The following is a 17,189-nucleotide window of genomic DNA, read 5'->3' on the forward strand; positions in this document are numbered from 1 at the left end:
GTGAAACCGGCCCAGAAGTCAGGGCATTGGCACTGGTTCGTCCGAACATCAGGCTGCCTCTCATAGTAATGCCCGACCCTGCGCAATTCTGCCTGATAGCCCTCAACGCCCTGGGCACGGTTGCTGGGCATTTCCAAGGTGCTGAGAGTAGTCTTCCATCAACATTTGGGTATAAAATATCATTCTTACGTGCGCAATTGAAGCGCGAACACTACTCTATTATTACTACAGGAGCGTTGCAATGCATGGCCAACGGCAAAGTGGCGTGGTGTCTGACCTGTTCGCGTTGATCTAAGCCGAATGACATGGAGCTGCGTCCGTCTTCGGACCACAGTGTGAGAGCATCGATAACTTGCGAGATTGGCAGTATTAACTGTCTTGCATGCACTGGCGACCGGCTTGCCTGCCTTTCGCATTACTCTCCGAGCCAACCCCCACGTGGTGCCATAAAAAATGGCGGGAACACATTTCCACGCCATTCAAGCAGATGCCGCAACGGCTGCAGGCTGCTGCACAATCGGCTGTGCCGGCTTTCCCGAAGATGCAGACCGAATGGAGGGCTCCAGTGGGAACACCTGCTTCTCTGCCGTCACGCCCTCATACACACGATCCCATCTACTCTTGAGAGCCTCGGGTATCTTCCAAGCAAGCTCATCGTCGCGGAGCCACAGCCTAACGAGATGGCGTCTAGCGAGTAAATGGTTAGATGGCAGAAAAGATTCACAACGGTGGTGTCCTATCGGAGATGCTCACTGCTTCTGGGCGGAATCTCGGAAAGAGCCCCGCGCGTGGAAGATGCTGAGATTGTTGGCGAATTGGATATCGCCCGGGCGGAACTCGAGCGCAACTGCATGCTTCTCGGCAGTATAATGCAGTGCATCCAGCGCCTCTGCCTGAGCCTCCGTTTTTGCGGGGATGTTTGCGCTTCGGGGCAGGCCCCAGTACCCGACAAACGCCCGCCGGGCATACTGAATGAGCAGTCGCTCCGGGTCACTGCCGGTGGCAGGTTGGTGGTACAGCAGCGGCCGCCGCGTGAAACCTGGAGGCCCGGTCTTGCCGAATCTGTTGGAGCCAGTCAGTCATGCTGAAGAACTTTTGGGCGTCGCACAAAGAACTTACTCGTCAACATCCCACGGCTCGGCCAGGGTCCTGATCAGGTCGGGACGCGTTGCGGCCAGCTCGTTGTAGACCGTCCAGCTGCTCGACAGGTAGCTCTCGCCGCCTTCTTCTGCGGCGCTCAATGCGAAAAGAGCAATGATGTCTCCGCTGTCGGTGTGGAAAACTTGCTTCTCTGTCGTGTACGCGGGTGAGCCGATGCTCTGCGCGTCGAACTCTCGCGACAAGTCCTTGATGTGCGCGAGCACCACGTCGGCGGGTTTGCCATTAAACTGGTGGTCCTGTCGCCCGCGCGTGGAAGCGACATGCGCTGCCAGGCCAGCGTAAATGATGATGTTTTCCTCGCGCGAGTATTTGTGAATTGGCACCCCACGGACGACCTTGAAGCCGTACCCATCATGAACGTCTTTGGACACGCCCCGCAGAGTTGCATGCAGGTCTTGCAGGGGGAAGGTTTGCTGGCTCAACTCGCCGAGGGGCTTTCCCAGTGCTGATGCCGGTCAGAACGACACCGGAAATATTTGAAGAATAACTCGAATACTTGCATTTGAAGTGCGCCACTGCTCCATCGATTTCACCAAGATCCGCCTCCGTCAGATGGTAGGCATAGTCGTAATGCTCGGCGACAGTGGCGCCGTCCCAGGCCAGGGTCGAATCGAGTCTCGCCGGGAAGGCATCAGGTAAGGTTTGCGCCAGATCTTCGCTAGCGCGACGCCTCTCGACCCGTGCCTGGTACTTCTCCCAATCTGGCGTGTATGCAATATCTGGCTGGCCGGGCGGCCCAGTTGAGTTCACAGCCACCTTCGCCATGTTTTACAATGATGCGTTGGAGCGCAAGCAATTCCAATTGTTAAATGAGATAACCGCGGTATGCTCGTCTTAGTGCGGGGTAGCGACATGGCCAAGGGTGCTTTTCCAAGGGGCTGCTCCTTGATATACCACGTGGGATCGATCGCGAGATCTGCGTTCGAAATGGCGCAACTGCTGTCTCCCCCAGCACTAGCGGCCACTGGGAGGTCTGTTATCACAGGCTTGGAGAACATGAACCAATGACTGAGGCCGTATAAAGACTCCATGTAGATCTGCCGCATGAGCCAAACCGAGAGGGGAGCTGCCCAAGGCAAATCTTGGTGGAGAGGTGTTCGTCTGAGGCAAGCAGACATGCCATGCATCATCGATACCAACGGGGAACCTGACCGCATGTGGCCAAAGGAGCGGGGACGACCCTGACTTTCCAAGTTGCGACATTGCATGCATCTATGAGAGAAGACCTTGGCGTTACGTGTAGGCGTAGCAGCAAGCCCAAACACGGTAATTGAGTACGGCTCATAAGGACTACGGTGGCGCCTGAACAATGATAAAAGTTTAATTTGACGCTGGGCTTTCTCGCAGTCATCTGTTTCTCGTGCAACCCGACAACAAAACGTGGCATTGACCTGCACTCGCAGCGATGAGCCCCTGGTTGTCGTCGTTTCGGCGCAAGTCGAGCCCCGAGCCGGCCGCAGTTGAGCTGGGCGGGGAGTACCAATACGACTCGGACCCTCAACCGGATATCGTCCACGATGGCAGTCTTGCCTTCACCAGAGTCAAGGGCGGCAATGGATCTGGAGCGACTTACCAGGAGGCGGTCGGCGCTCCGGTTGAGTCCACGTCCCCTCTGGGCTACCACGTCGGATCCCTCACCATCATCTTTCTCAACGTGAATCAGATGATTGGTACAGGAATCTTTTCGGTACCCGGCAGCATCCTCAAGGCAACGGGATCGGTCGGTCTGTCGCTGATCTACTGGTCCATCGGTGCGGTCATGGCCTTTGCTGGGTTCGGCGTCTACCTCGAGTATGCCAGCTACTTTCCCAACCGAAGCGGTTCCGAGGTCGTGTACCTTGAGCAAGCATACCCGCGGCCACGATTCTTTCTCCCAATCGCTTTCGCTGTCCAATCCGTCGTTCTGTCGTTCAGTAGTAGCAACGCCGTCGTGCTCTCGAGATATCTGTGGCGCATTGCTGGACAGACTCCGACGGATTGGCAGATGAAGGGTGTGGCTATCGCTGCGTATACTCTAGCAGTCATCTGTTCGTATCTCCTCCCAGCCTCCCCCGACCTGTCACTGACAATTGAACCTGCAGGTGTCATCGCCCACAACAAGTACTCGCTTTGGGCTGTGAATGTCCTCGGCGCCCTGAAGATACTCACTCTCATCTTCATCAGCATCACTGGATTCGTCGTGCTTGGTGGCCATGTCTCCCGAGTGTCACATCCGGGGCACAACTTCCAAAACTCATTCCAGGGCACGACTAACAGCGGCAACGACCTGGCCACAGCTCTAGTCAGCATTGTCTTCTCCTACACTGGTTACTCCAACGCCTTCAACGTCGTCAACGAGATTAAGAATCCGATTCCTACAATCAAGAGGCACGGTCTGCTCTCCATTCTGGTGGTTGCCGTTTTATACGTGCTTTGCAACATTGCATACTTCGCCGCTGTTGACAAAGCCGAGTTCAGTGCTTCCAAGGAGATCGCAGCGTCTATCTTCTTCAGGACCGTTTTTGGCAAGGGAGGCGCTGAGACGGCTCTCAATGTGCTGGTGTTGCTGAGCGCGTACGGCAACCTTCTCGCCGTGTTAGTGGGCCAATCCCGCCTGATTCGCGAGATCGGCCGCCAAGGGGTCCTACCCTTTACGCCATTTTGGGTCTCAACAAAGCCATTTGGAACTCCTCTGGGGCCGTACGTCCTCAAATGGGCCATGACCTTTGTCATGATTGCTGCTCCGCCAGCCGGGGACGCGTTCACTTTCGTCGTCAGCCTCAAAACGTACCCCGAGGCCATGTTCCACTTCGCTTTGGCCATCGGCCTGTGGCTGGTGCGTCGGCGTCGCAGCCGCAACAAGTTCCCGCCGTCTCAATTCCGCGTGTGGGATGGGTTCTTGATATTTTTCAACCTGATCCAAGTTTACATCTTGGTCATGCCGTGGTGGCCACCAAAGGGCGGGATCTACGCTGGGGATGTCTCTTTCTTTTACGCCACTTACTGCATCACGGGAATTGGAGTGTAAGTGCCAGATGCCTTCAAACGCATCGACGAACATACCAGAACGTCCACTAACTTCTTAGGATGATACTTTGCGGTATCTACTACGTCTTTTGGATGTATCTCATCCCGAGATGGCGGAAGTATAAGATCCGAACGGAAATCTTGGAGATCGACCATGACGGTGCCAACACGCATCGTCTTGTCAAAGTCCCGCTCAACGAGCTTGACCAGTGGGATGCGGAACACGATGAATCGGGGTTGCCGCGTCAGGCACGATACTAACAAACACAGGGTATGTAAGGTTACAGTCGTTAAGGCATCATATTCATCTCTCCTCCGCGAACTACATTAAATCTGCCATCACAAAGTTCCCAAGATATGTACCGCCGTCTACCAAGAGCTTGGGCCCAGAGGTTCCGTCACATTCTCGATAAACTGCCTCGTGACCGCAGTCCCGTTGTAGTCGAGCGTGTTCTGCCAGACGAGGGTTCCCCACCAGTCAGGGAAGTTTGTCTCGCTAAGTCCAAGTCCAAGGCCTGAAATGACAGTGCACAGAGCGGTGCCAATGTCGAGCGCGCCGGACATGGCATAGTTGTATCGGCCTATCTAGATGTCAGTTTAATGTTCTACTAAGGGGTGTAGATTCATTGCACGTACTCCACCAGCCAAAGAACTTGCGGCGGATCAGACCGTTAAAGATGAGGCCGATGATGACCCACTGCAACAGGAAGTAGAGGGTAGCGGGAGGAATCTGTCCAGCAGCACCAAAGATGGCCGGGGTGATGATGTAACGAGTCCAGCTGCGGGGATAGCGCCGGGCGACAAAGAACTGGATCACAGGAATAGCGAAACCGATGAACCAGAACCAGTTCGTCCAAGAGTAACTGCATACACGTTAGCACTTTGCACATCTTGCTGCCTCAGTTGACGAGAATACTCACATCGCGCCCGCACCGAAGACTCGCTTCGGTCCAATGGCACCCCAAATGACACTGGCATTGTAGAATGTTCGCGCGTTGGGGCAGGTCAATCCTTGGGTCTGGTGAGGCGTGCAGATCTCCTTGATGTTTCCTCGGAGGAAGTTATAGGTAGCGACTTGCACGAAAGACAGCCAAATCACAGCGAATGCCTGAGCAGCAAACATGCTGCGAGGTGGGATCTTCATGTAGTGACCAACCTTCATGTCGGAAATGTACGTCAAGCCGTTGTAGGAAAGCATGTATCCCCAGGACTTGAACAGCATCATGGCGACGGGTCGGCCTGGGATCATGTAGCCGACGACCATTTCGGTGATGACGTTCAGACCGGTCTGCTGGTTGGTAATAGCCTGGACCATGCCAATAGGAACGAACAGGACAACGCCGATAAGGATGCAGATGATGTATGCCCACCAGGGCAGGTGCGTCTTCCAGACCTGGCATGCAATCATACCGAAGGCGAAGCTAACGACGAAGATGGTAGCGAACCACCACTCAGGTGCCTCCTTGTAGCGGCGCATGAGCTTGAGATGCACGTCAGGCTCCTCGTACTTCGAATCCCAGGCGCGGTGCCAGACGTCAGCTCCGTAGAAGAGAGCAACATGAGTGATGGTGGAAATCAGCGTTGCGAACGACAATCCGTACGACAGCGAGAAGGTCGGTCCCAAAAGAATAGGTGAATACTCCTTATAGGCGGTCTCGTTGACGGTGAAGTCGGCGTTCAAAATGCGAGACGTGTTGTACGGCTGTGCGAAACGATCGAAGTTGGAGTTGGCGCTCATGGGCAGGTACCTATAGTACTCGGGTCCGCCATAGGCAAGGCCGATCGCACCGAGTGTTGAGAGCAAAAGACCGACAGCAACGTTGCCGATAGCGAAAGCAGGCGTCTGCAGCGGGCTGCTCAAGAAGGCTGTGACACTGGACCAATCGAAAGAGATTGGGATCAGGCCCAGACCGGTGTTGCCGCCAAAGAGCTGGTTGACAACAACGTTCTCGGGCGCAATCCACGTAGCCCACATGAAGTAGCTGAGGAAAGGGGCAATAACCAAGGGGAACCACTCCCACGCAAAGGTCAGCAAAGCGACGAGCAGGAAGAAGCTATATCGGCCAATCTTCCAGCCGTTCGTCTGCGAGGGGTCGGACGCCCTGTGATCGTGGAGAGAGTACATGACGGTACACGTAATGAGGGTCGCAGGCCACACCATCGAGGACGGCCAGATGAGGAATCGGCGTGCGACTCCAGCAACGCCAAAGCCCATGGCCTGGGTCGAGAGCATGAGCAGGATCTGGAATCCCCATCTAAGTCACAGAGTCAGCGTGGTCCCTAGGGGTGACGTCTAGAGAGGAAGACGAACTTGAAGTACTGCTTATAGAAGATCTCCTGTGCAAGAAGAATGTCGATCGAGTAGCTGATACTGCTGCCTGCGGCAGTCATCATCGTGATGATGGTGTGCTCCTTGACATTGAAGGGACCGGGGTTCAGCTCGATCGTGTGGCCGAAGAGCCTGAACGAGGCTTCGGGCATGTACTTGGCCCATCCGAGACCCAATCTTGAGCCACGTTAGCGACACAGATGCCATAATGAGATCACCATGAAAGGGGGACGTACGGGTAGGCAATCAACTGGACGACGGTGGAGTTGATAGAAATGGGAGTACGACGAAGGTTGAGCAGGATGTTACACGCTGCCACAATAGTGCAAAGAATGCTGCCGATGACCCAGGCGCGGACCGTGTTGACGGGCATCTCCTTGTCGGTGGGAGGGACCTAGTTCGTCCAGTCAGATACTGCTTTGTCCAGAAATAGCCCTGGCAGCCAACTTACCGATGCCCGAACTTCCGGGTACGGCGAGTCCTCCTGGATCAAGGACTCGTCAATGGCGGCCTCCTTCTCGGCATTGCCAGACGCGAGAGCATCGTCAATGTTGTCGAGCTTGTCAATGTCGAGGAAAGGATCCCACTTGTGCTGCTTGCGAAAGCGGCGCAGCTCGCGGTCGGGGTCATGGTTGGCAGAAACGCTGGGGAGAATCTCAGCTCCCGTGGTGGTCGTAGCACCAGCGTCAGGGTCGGTCGTCTCGCGCGAGCGGACGCCGAGTCTGTCCTTGAGGCCCATGGCGGCGGTGGGTAGATGTCTCACAGCACCACAGCTGGAGGGTGCTGATCGCAGTGTGGTCCGTACCGGGATCGATCTGACAATGTGCGCTACAGAGACATGGGAGAAGGGAAAGAGCCATGCACAGACAGGTGCGGGAACGAGCGTTTATGAGATCGAGCGCTCTGGCAAGGGCCGCCCGCGCGATGATACGACTCTGCAAGCACCGCTCTCGTCTGTGACCTCGCACAGCACAGGCGATCGACGAGCCCGGACGGGGGTGTGTGCGACACCACGGGGACGGGGGTGGGAGCTGAGAGGCGAGACAGAGTGCCCAGACGGGGCAGCCGGCGGGCGGCCCCTTGGGCCTTGGGCGCCATCCGGGGGGCGAACCTTGAGCTTGCCCGCGGGCGCGCGCGCTGTTCCTGTCCACGTCCATGTGAAGCCGTCACGTCAGGTCCGTGCCATTCGCGATGCAATGGTCGCCTTCCCGTTTGCTCGTGGGAACCTTTGCCCCCGTTCGATGCTATGCCCGTCCGGGCGTGGTCAGATGTGGATTGTCCAAAAGGCCCTGGCCTCGCACCCGCACCCCTTTCCAAGGTGCGGAGCCGCGGCCGGGGGATTGCCACCCAAGACGTGGATCGTCACCGAAAGCGGAACTGCAACCACGCGCCTCCCCCCCAATGGCGCCCCTAGCACCGGAGGCGAGGGCCTCCGGCTGTGGCCACTAGAAGGGGCAGGATACACTACCGAGTCCCCTCTCCGACCACGGTTTGATAAGCCGACTTGTCTCGTTGGACAAGCAGGCGCATGAACTTTTGTTCCCGCGCGTGCGGCGGGCGCGACTCGCGATAGCGCTGGGAGCTCGCATGAGACAGACATGGAGCGACTGGCGGCTTCCTCGTACTAACGTTAGCAACTGCTGCTACTGTACGGGTTGCTAGCAGGTGCGTCTGTCACCAGCGCATATCCGCAGGCTGGGGGTGGTTGCTTGGCAGCTGTCGCGTGTACAAAGTTCCCTTGCTTCGTCCCCAGCAAAAGAGTTTCGCCGACGCCTTGGGCTGTCTCCTGCTAGATACAGCGTGCGCCGAATTCCTCGCTCCGTCGTATCAATAGATCCGAGCAGCCGGGTTTGCCAATTGCCTGCCGCATGACGGTCTCTTGGTATCTCGTCCTTCTCATTCGGGAAATGGCATCAAGGTGTGCAGAACGCCGTTGCCAAGACATCCCTTCTTCAAACGGGGCAATCTTCATTCGCTGTCAATGGCGTGATGGTGGTGATGTCGGCAGAACAAGATAAACCAGCTTCGACATGGCAGAGCCAACAACTCCAGGGTAGGAGCGAGACGCCGCCGAAAACATCACAATTGACGCGTCAATTTGATTCATATTGCTGGAGGTCGATGAAACGTCTCCTGCTTGCGCAACACAACATGAAAACATTTTCTGAAAAAGGACGGCCAGATGTGCCTGAAGATGCTGTACTCTCGGCTATTCTTGTCACCACATACATGCCACCCAGTCGTGTGCTGCCATTGTTGGGCTGGCTGAGCTTACTCGGGGCGGGTTGCTCCCCGGTCGCGTTCGCGGGCGGTCACTCCCGCATCCGTTGACGATTGCGTCCGCATCCGCCGCTGCCCCCAACGCAACGCACCCGCTGGCAGGCGCCTACAGTAGCGGGGTGAGACACCATCATACCAGCCACCCACCTGTTCCACCGACCCTGGACCCAACAGTGCTTTGTATCTCACCTTTGCTCACTACGGAGTACTACTGGACACATCCCTCACACTCCAAAGGACACATCGTGGTTGGCTTGCTCGCAATGTGCTTGGAACCATCCCTCGACGGGATAGTGTTCATGCTGTTGGTTGAACTTGGTTCCATGTCCGCTCCGCGTGCCCCGATGTTGTGCCGTGTCTGCGAGTCTCGCCTCATCTGCGCCGCGACTGCCAAGTAACGCCCATACGCTCGCCAAGACGGCCTGACGGCCATCGGCACGACCGGCATCTGCTGTGGCTGCCCCAGTGCCCCAGAGTCCCAGATGACTGAACGCCCCTCGCGTCTTGGCCCGCCACGACGCCTATTCCCGACGGGAGGCGCACGAGGCGCTCTGGGCACTTGGCTCACAGCCTGAGTGCCGGACCCTGGATTCACATCGCAAAGGGACGGGCCAAATATGCCATCTTATGTGCCAACGTGCGACGAGGATCCCTTTTGCATGAATCTTGCTGATCAGTGGGCATTATGACGCCAAGGGCCTGTGCTGCTGTGCGGTCCCTGGATTTGCCAGGAGTAATGGTAGCACGCGGGCCAGCTTGCGTCCCATTCATCCATTGTCCGCTGAGTTTCACCGACGACTCCACTGCGCGCGGTTGGGCCCGTCATCGCAGCTGGCCCTTCCCCATATTTGCGCCGGATAGTCCGCCGCCAGATCCGTCACTCGCCCCCGAGATAGGATGGGGCATGGGCTGTCCAAAGCCCGCGCGCGCGCGCGAGACAGAAGTTCTGGGACTCGCCAGGCCGAGGCAGTTTTGGCAGGCAGATTGGCAGGTCAGGCGGACGCAACCGACAACGGACGTGCCGTACAGCAGACTACCCGTGCTAGCGAGCTAGAATTAGTCTCGTCGGTATGTGGTGGTGGCATGGGCCGGGGCGGCCACACCCACCTGGGCCCAGAGCCAGGAAAAAGTTCCGGGAAGCATCTTGTGGGACTAACCGTAAATGACAGGAGCTTTGGTTTATCGGCCCCGACGTGCCATTTGGAAGGCCAATACTCGTACTCTGCGATATGGTCTGGAGACGATGGTCAAGACTCGAGCAGGGCGCACTATCTGTCTGGAGCCTATCGTTCGCTCACGACTGGAGCTATTGGCCATGCCCGCGGTTGTCGACTTCAAGAGTTCCCTGCATTTAGCTCCAGAACGTCCACAAGTCGCTCAGGGCGGACTGAGTGACGGATTCTGCAACGCTCGCCTGCGCCGCATCATGCCATCATTGACATCATTGACGCCCGCTTGAACTTAACCCCAACCGCTCCATCGCAGGTTTCCCCGCTCGTCGAGGCCGACCACATTTCATCACGTAATGCCCCAGGCCTCCCCATGGGGTTGATATTCGCCCAGGGGACCATGGTGGCACTTTTGGAAAGATTCGCCAGGGCTCACTTGGCGAAGGAATCCGCCGGCCGCGGCTGAAACCGAGCAGAGGCATATTGGGGTCGTCCAATGCAACATGAGCCAACTCGAGTGCCTGTGGCGACCGCCTTGCCGGCAAGAGGCGGCATTGTGGATTCATCCAGGAGTCTAATTTTCCGGGTGCCATGAACTCACCCCGGATATATCCTCACTTGCAATTGGCGGGGAAAACCTGCCGTCTTGCCATCGTCGGCGCCGCGAAGGTGCGTGGCGAAAGTCCTTCGGCCGCCTGGCCGCCCAACCTGGTGTCCCACATCACTGGCCATCAGGCCGCACACCCATTGCCAAAGCACGGCGCCAAAGATCCTGTAAGCCAGGTTTTGTACAGCTTATTTGCCATTAGCGTTTTGTGGACATGCCTGTCTTCGTGCATGGTCTTGCAAGCCTCGACCACAGCACGGGCTGGCGAGTGGCGCCGTCCTGCGATACATACATTCAGGGGCGTGCCACATGGGCCCCATCACCTTCCATGTAGTTGTTAGTATGGCTCTAGAAACTGAAAGGCTGAATAGTGGCATGGGGGCACTCAAATTGCGCGGACTTTGGGGTATCCCCGCTTAATAATCTCGTAAGGCACCAGACTTACTTGTGTATATGCTGAACGATGATATGCTGAGGCAGCTGAAGAAGAGCTCAAATTATCTGGGCTTTATCTGAGATCATGGGTCAAGGTTGAAAACCCGCGTCGAGCCCGGTGGTGTGGTGCAGATGGCCATTGGGCCCGATACTGAGGGAAGTAGTCTTGCCACATGCACGGCAATATCTGACCACCCATCCTGGAGACGTGCTCGCCAACCCTAGCCATGCTATATCTTGGGCCGCGGAATCTTTGCGACTGAAGAGATGAGGGGTGGCGCCGATGGCTCGGCCCACCAATGGTCTAGAGTTTGAAGCATTAGTCTCGCCTCCTCTGGAGACAAACGACAGGCCGCTCCAGCCCATGTGGTATCATTTGCCTACCTGTACCAACGGGTGGTGGTACGTAAGAAGGTACTCGGCTTCGACAAAGAAGATCTTACGCCAGACTGATCCTTGTTATCACGGTAAAGGCAGCTCCTTGTGAAGTCACGGTAATGCCGGTGCTTGGACCTCTCGACATGGTTGTCGGATACGTAGCAGGCACTTGTGCCCATGTCCACGGTGCAGCAACCTCGCCTCTATGTGGGCTGCTGCTGGGGTTTGATGATATGTATAAGATCAATAGAGAGGAGAAACTGCATTGTATTTGCAATATCTGTCATCTGTCGTCAGATGCGTGTCGTTGCGCCTACGACATGTGCCTTCAGCTGTCACACCGCTTTCGTTGCCTCCTCTCTCAACCACGTGGACGATTGAAGGATGGCCGCCTGCATGTTACGCACGCGCAGTTGCAGGCGGGCAATGAAGCACCATATCTTTCAGTCACAAAGCCGTTAAGTCTTGACAACGAGTCGCGGTAATACTAATCGAGTTTGCATTGCAACCTTGACTCGAGGTTGCTACGGGTATGTCCACACCTTTTTCACGCAGCGCCCAGCGCCTGACTCTATCGTACAGGCAGACTGTGAAAAATTTAAACCCAAATGTTCGTCACCTACCACTATACATGACATCGAGAACTAGCCATCAGGACAATCGGCTCCTACTCTAGAAGAGAGTGCCCTTATTTTGTGTGACCTTGATCACATTGATGTTTCTGATCAGAAGCACCGAGATGAACGTCAGCGCCATGATGCCGGTGCCCGCGGCCAACATTCGCGTCTGCGCGTAACCGTAGGCCTGCTGGATTGCCAACCGAACAGGATCGCCCACAGGGTAGCTGAGTTGCGTGTCCAAGTTGTTGTAGATATCCTCGATATCAGGCAAGGCCGACTCGGGCAGGTTACGCTCGAGCGACTTCTCGAACGTGTTGGTCCAGATTGCTCCCGAAATGGTGTTTCCAATAGCGCCGCCAACATTGCCGGCAACGTAGAGAAGCGCCATGATGGGTGCGACGTATCTGTGCTCAACAGCCGCCAGGATGGCGAGCTGCTCGCACAGGATGAAGATTGCGCCGCCGACGGAGATGAACACCTGGCACATGACGATGTAGCCAATGTAGCCGTTGGGTTGGCGAAAGTAGATCATCAGACCTTGCGCAAAGATGTACAGTGGCACTGCGACGAACAGGAGCCACTTGAAGTAGCCGGTCTTGCGAATCAGGAAACCTACGGCGAACAGGAGGACGCCTGACACCACGTCAAAGGTGTGCGAGACGTAGCCAGCTTCGGCGACAGTGAGGTTGTTGACCACCTGCAAGAACGAAGTGAAGTACGTGTTCCAGCAGTAGTATGAGACCTGGTAGGTCGCGTCCAATATGCAGGCGCCAACGACGGTTCGGTCAGTCAGAAGCTTGGCGTTGAGGAATGGCACCGGGGCCAAGAACGACTCGTAGAGGCCGAATAAGACCAGCACGACGAATCCCACGACAATCATGGCGATGATGTAGCCGGAAGACCATCCGTTCGGGGCAGTGTCCGCCAGAGTGAAGGGAAGCAAGAAGACGGTCAAACCTCCCGCAAAGAGAATGACGCCAGGAGCTGTCGCGTGTTAGCACAGAGACCACGAGTCGGGGTAAGTCAATAGCACTACTTACCGTCAAACTCCAACACGTAATACCAAACATTTTCCAGCAATGTGCGGCCACTCTTCGCCCTCGCCGTAAGGCCCTGCTTCTCAGCCTTGTGCAGATTGAGCTTCATCAGGATGTAGAGAGGCGCGGCGACGAATGGGAGGATGATGGCGAAGCACCCAATGCCCCATCGCCAATTGACATGGGCGAGAAATTCCTCAGACGCTTTCGGGCCCGCGAAGGCCGTGATCATGTTGGGAGAAGATGTAAAGGCGAAGGCCAGCGCTCGGTTTCGCAGCTTCGATGTGTCGGCCGTTATCACGTCGATGCTGTAAGTCATACCGCCAAATCCAACGGTGTAAAAGACCTGACTGGCGTGTTAGAAGCTGTGATAGCCCTTGCCCGAAGGAACCGTTGCAGTCCTTACCTGAGCCGCGCAGAATGTAGCGAGGCCGTTCGATGCAGCCATGAGGATCAGACCCAAAGTGGCAAAGGCAATCATGAGAAGGAAACCCTCAGCACGGCCCCAGAGATCCAGCATCTTGGCCAGAGGAATGTATACTGCCGCAGACATGGCATTTGCGACAATGTTGATGACGGTGAGGAGGGAGTGGCTCTCGAAGTCGCTTGTCGCATACGGCATCAGGCTGTACACAACCGCGGTTTGGAACGCATTGACAAAGTACAGCATGAACATGCTGCAGAAGACAGTCAGTCAACGTTTAATAGTACTTGCAAATGGGACATACCAGAAGAAGACCGCAGCCAGCGTCTTCTTGGACCATGTCAAAGTCACGGCCTCGACGTCCCGGACACCACGCTGGGCGTCTTCGCTGGGGACAACCTCCAGCGGCTCTCCGTTTGGTCCCGTAGCGCCATTTTGGGTCTCAACGGCATCACCATTCTCATCTTTCGTGAGCTCTTGAATGACGACAGGCTCGGGTGCTGCGTCTGTCGCGGCGCGACGAAAGCCCGGTCGGAACTTGGAGAAGCCAGCCATGGTTTCTCAGAGCAGGTCACGCACAGATGTCGAAAGTTCGCAAAAGCGAAATCGCACTCAAAGATCTCGCGGAGATCGTCCTTCTTTTCTACATATTCCCGACAGTTCCCTGTCCACAAGCCTGTGGCCGACCAGGTCCGGTTCTGTCAGCTCCATCGGCCAACCCCCACTACTAGCGGGCTCGTTTACCGACTAGGGCTGCGATGTCACGAATAAACGTGCTGGTAGGGCCCGTAGTGCAAAATCTGATAAGATTAGATGACCTGATTGATTGATAGCCTGCATCAAGTGTCCATGGCCAAGTCTTTCGGCCAATTCGATGGCGGATGAACGGCACACCAACGGTTGAATGCCAAGGACCAGGGACCGACTGGTTCCGCTGTTTTTCTGTCCGGCAGGCAGCCCTGGAACATGAAAAGAGAGGGTTTTTCGTCGCTCCTCCGACCACTTCATCGCCAAAAGTCCACACAACCCACTCCACCTTTGGGTCACGGTTAAAAGAAAACTTCGTGCTGGCCAGGAAGTGAGGCGAACTATTGGAACTAACGATTTCCGTCTCGTTGCCGAATTGACCCGAAGCATGACTGCTATAAACTGACTTAGCGGACAGCAAAAACCGTGCGTCACATGGCCCGGTCGGTGCCGGGAAAGCCCCTGAGCTGAGGCAGCTACCAAAAGCCCAATGGATGGACCCTGCCGGTAATAATCGGCCGTGAAGCCCATACTGAAGCCCATCCTCTCCACATCTTAGCGACGCACCTGAGCGTTGGGAAGGTAGCCCTCCAACATTCACCCACAGACAGATTTGCAAATCCATGCCAGCCTGTGGCATCATGAGAATCTTACGCTCTACCGAATAGTTGATTCGAATTGGAAAGTCTCCCGTGTCAATGCGTGTGATTGACTCCGCACAGCGGTAAACGCGCCTCGACCCACGAGTCCTAGGGCTCTCGGACTAGGCTTAACCGCGAGACCGTTTCGCAACACCGAGACCGACGAGGAGTTCCTGAACGATGTTCCCAAGTAGCTTGGCAATGAAGTCTTTCTCGTAATAGCTCTCGTTGTAGCACGCCTGTATCGTCATTCGGTCTCGAAATGTCCAGAGGTGGCACTGGACTGATCGATCGGCCAGCTCTACGCCCATCCACATGTCCGACAGCTCAAGCGTCTCCCCGCTACTCGGACTTGATGCGAAGTCGCGCTGCAGATATCGCTCGATTATGCCAAAACTGCTCAAATCCGCGTTCTGCACTGGTGGCAGCTCAGGCGGTGGCGGTGTGCTGACCAGTTTTGCGGCGCGCCGTATGAAGGGACCGAGAAGCTCCATCATACTTATCGAGTTGCCATTCTCGTCCGTGGCCATGCTGTTGAGATCTCGCCGATACACACTATTGAACTCTGTTGCAATAGCATCAAAACCCTTTAAATTTCCACTGTTCCCGTCGTACAAACTTGCTATGCAGATAGGTTGCCCAGAGCAGTAGCATCCTACAGCGTATGCCTCCCCGCTGTACGGGCTCGACAGGTAACGTCGCATGTCGGCCGGACACATAGCCGCGTAAGACTTCGCGAGTGGGTGCTGCGGGAAACCAGCGACGACGCGTACTATGGCCGCGTGGATGGCGCTGGTGACGCTGATGCCCCGAGCCTTGCAGGCGGCGATGACCGAGGCAGTGACAGTGGCATCCAGAGTGACAGTATCACGCAATGTGGCCCCAGGGGCAGCTGACTCGGACCCGGGCGTAGGAGGAACTGATATGCTAGGCATACCTTGAGTCAAGTCCTGGATCATGGAGTCTGCCCGAGCTTTGAACGTCGGAGGGGTCGACTGCTCGTCTGCGGGGGCCGAAACCAGCTCATGCAAGCTCGGTGTGAGCGAGCCATCGGCTGCTGACACCTCAAGCTCGTTGGTATCGGAGTCTGCATCTAACCCGAGGCGGATGATCGAGGCGACCGCCGAGAGGAAAGTCTGTGCCAGCATGAGCATGCCAATGCTGTCGATGCGCCAATGTGCCGCGCGGATGCATATCTCGGAAGAGGCGGCAATCCAGTGACACATAGCTTTTTCGTACGGTCGAAGCGATCCGTGAGCCAGGAGCTTGGTGGAGTTGGTGACGTCGGTTTCTCCGGGCGCAAAGGTCCTGAAAGTTGTAGCAAGCCATGCCTCATCATCCAGCGGACCAACGGATAGGATGCGAACGGTGTCGCTCAGATCAGCCGCGTCGTTAGATGAAGCAGCCACGGCGCCTGCAATGGTTGGATGCAGGCGGCGTGTTGTAAGCCAGGCCTTGCGAACGTACGGCGTTGGGTCCGCGATAAAGCTCGGGAACGAGAGCTGGAGAGCCAAGGAGACGGCCCAGTGTTCGCGGTTGATGGGAGCGCCCCTTTCCGAGAGAAGCTTGAAGAAGACTTCAAGGACGTCGAGCCGTCTTTGCGACACCCCGTGGGTGGTTTCCCATGCCAGAGAGGACATTGTTGGACGGGGCTGTGAGTTTGGCACCTCACTCGTGACAACGGAGAATGAGAGGGTCATTCAGAAATGGTCAGACATATAAATACTATAGACGGGACAAAGTGTTCATACAGCTGCTGACTCGACTTGGCTGGGCATTGATGTCATCCGCGTACAAACCGTTGCCGGCGCTTCAATTGACCTGATTTGGACAGGGGCTGATGTGCCGCTGTCGACGATCGTCCTGAAGTGCCGCCTAGGCGCGGCTTGCGACGCGACGTCCTTGGCATTGGCGTAGTAGGCTAGTCCGTGCCGAGGCCATGAAGTAAATCAAGCTTTGGAGTAGCTGTGTGACATTGACGGTAACTTGTGATGCTCACCGATAGGTTCATCTTGACGGCGAGTCACTCAGCTTCAGTTTCATATTCCGTACCAACCTAGAATGCTCGTGTTCGAACGACCAAGCGAGTCGAGCCACGGAACTACCCGAGCTTCCGAGATGGCTTTCAATTATATACGTCGAGTGCCGACGACTGAGGGATCAATGAAGCTGACAATGGATGTAACAGCTAATTGAAGACCAAACCTCGGGCGTCGATTGACCGTGAAGGCTATGCACACACTCTTTGGAACGGAAACCAGCAGCGCTGGTCAGCTACATGTAGCGGCAGCTGGTTCTTCACTGTTCCCGTCTGAGCTAACAAGAGAGGCTGCAAAGGGCTGCCATGCCAGTGAA

General features: G+C 56.2%; 5 protein-coding genes across 5 annotated transcripts; 1 reads left to right on the forward strand and 4 right to left on the reverse strand.

Moving 5' to 3' along the window:
* Window positions 1-479: 479 nt before the first annotated feature.
* Window positions 480-1,926, reverse strand: PLICBS_009809 (uncharacterized protein; the record flags this gene model as incomplete). The annotated part of the gene is made up of 4 exons (XM_018328381.2): window positions 480-687; window positions 754-1,062; window positions 1,120-1,606; window positions 1,650-1,926. The coding sequence occupies 4 exons, from the start codon at window positions 1,924-1,926 to the stop codon at window positions 480-482; spliced, it is 1,281 nt and encodes a 426-aa protein (XP_018173067.2).
* A 640-nt stretch (window positions 1,927-2,566) lies between these two features.
* On the forward strand, window positions 2,567-4,428 carry PLICBS_009810 (uncharacterized protein; the record flags this gene model as incomplete). Its single annotated transcript, XM_018328380.2, has 3 exons — window positions 2,567-3,188; window positions 3,243-4,164; window positions 4,227-4,428. 3 exons carry the CDS (start codon window positions 2,567-2,569, stop codon window positions 4,426-4,428), a joined length of 1,746 nt encoding a protein of 581 aa, XP_018173066.2.
* Window positions 4,429-4,536: 108 nt separating this feature from the next.
* Window positions 4,537-7,235, reverse strand: PLICBS_009811 (uncharacterized protein; the record flags this gene model as incomplete). Its single annotated transcript, XM_018328379.2, has 6 exons — window positions 4,537-4,748; window positions 4,804-5,030; window positions 5,088-6,422; window positions 6,479-6,673; window positions 6,733-6,890; window positions 6,948-7,235. The coding sequence occupies 6 exons, from the start codon at window positions 7,233-7,235 to the stop codon at window positions 4,537-4,539; spliced, it is 2,415 nt and encodes an 804-aa protein (XP_018173065.1).
* Window positions 7,236-12,037: 4,802 nt separating this feature from the next.
* Window positions 12,038-14,001, reverse strand: PLICBS_009812 (uncharacterized protein; the record flags this gene model as incomplete). Its single annotated transcript, XM_018328377.2, has 4 exons — window positions 12,038-12,969; window positions 13,026-13,368; window positions 13,429-13,699; window positions 13,751-14,001. The coding sequence occupies 4 exons, from the start codon at window positions 13,999-14,001 to the stop codon at window positions 12,038-12,040; spliced, it is 1,797 nt and encodes a 598-aa protein (XP_018173063.2).
* A 961-nt stretch (window positions 14,002-14,962) lies between these two features.
* Window positions 14,963-16,474, reverse strand: PLICBS_009813 (uncharacterized protein; the record flags this gene model as incomplete). The annotated part of the gene is made up of 1 exon (XM_018328376.2): window positions 14,963-16,474. The coding sequence occupies one exon, from the start codon at window positions 16,472-16,474 to the stop codon at window positions 14,963-14,965; it is 1,512 nt and encodes a 503-aa protein (XP_018173062.2).
* Window positions 16,475-17,189: the final 715 nt, after the last annotated feature.

Source organism: Purpureocillium lilacinum, assembly GCF_023168085.1.
Source record: "Purpureocillium lilacinum CBS 284.36 DNA, scaffold_7, whole genome shotgun sequence".
Classification (NCBI taxonomy): domain Eukaryota; kingdom Fungi; phylum Ascomycota; class Sordariomycetes; order Hypocreales; family Ophiocordycipitaceae; genus Purpureocillium; species Purpureocillium lilacinum.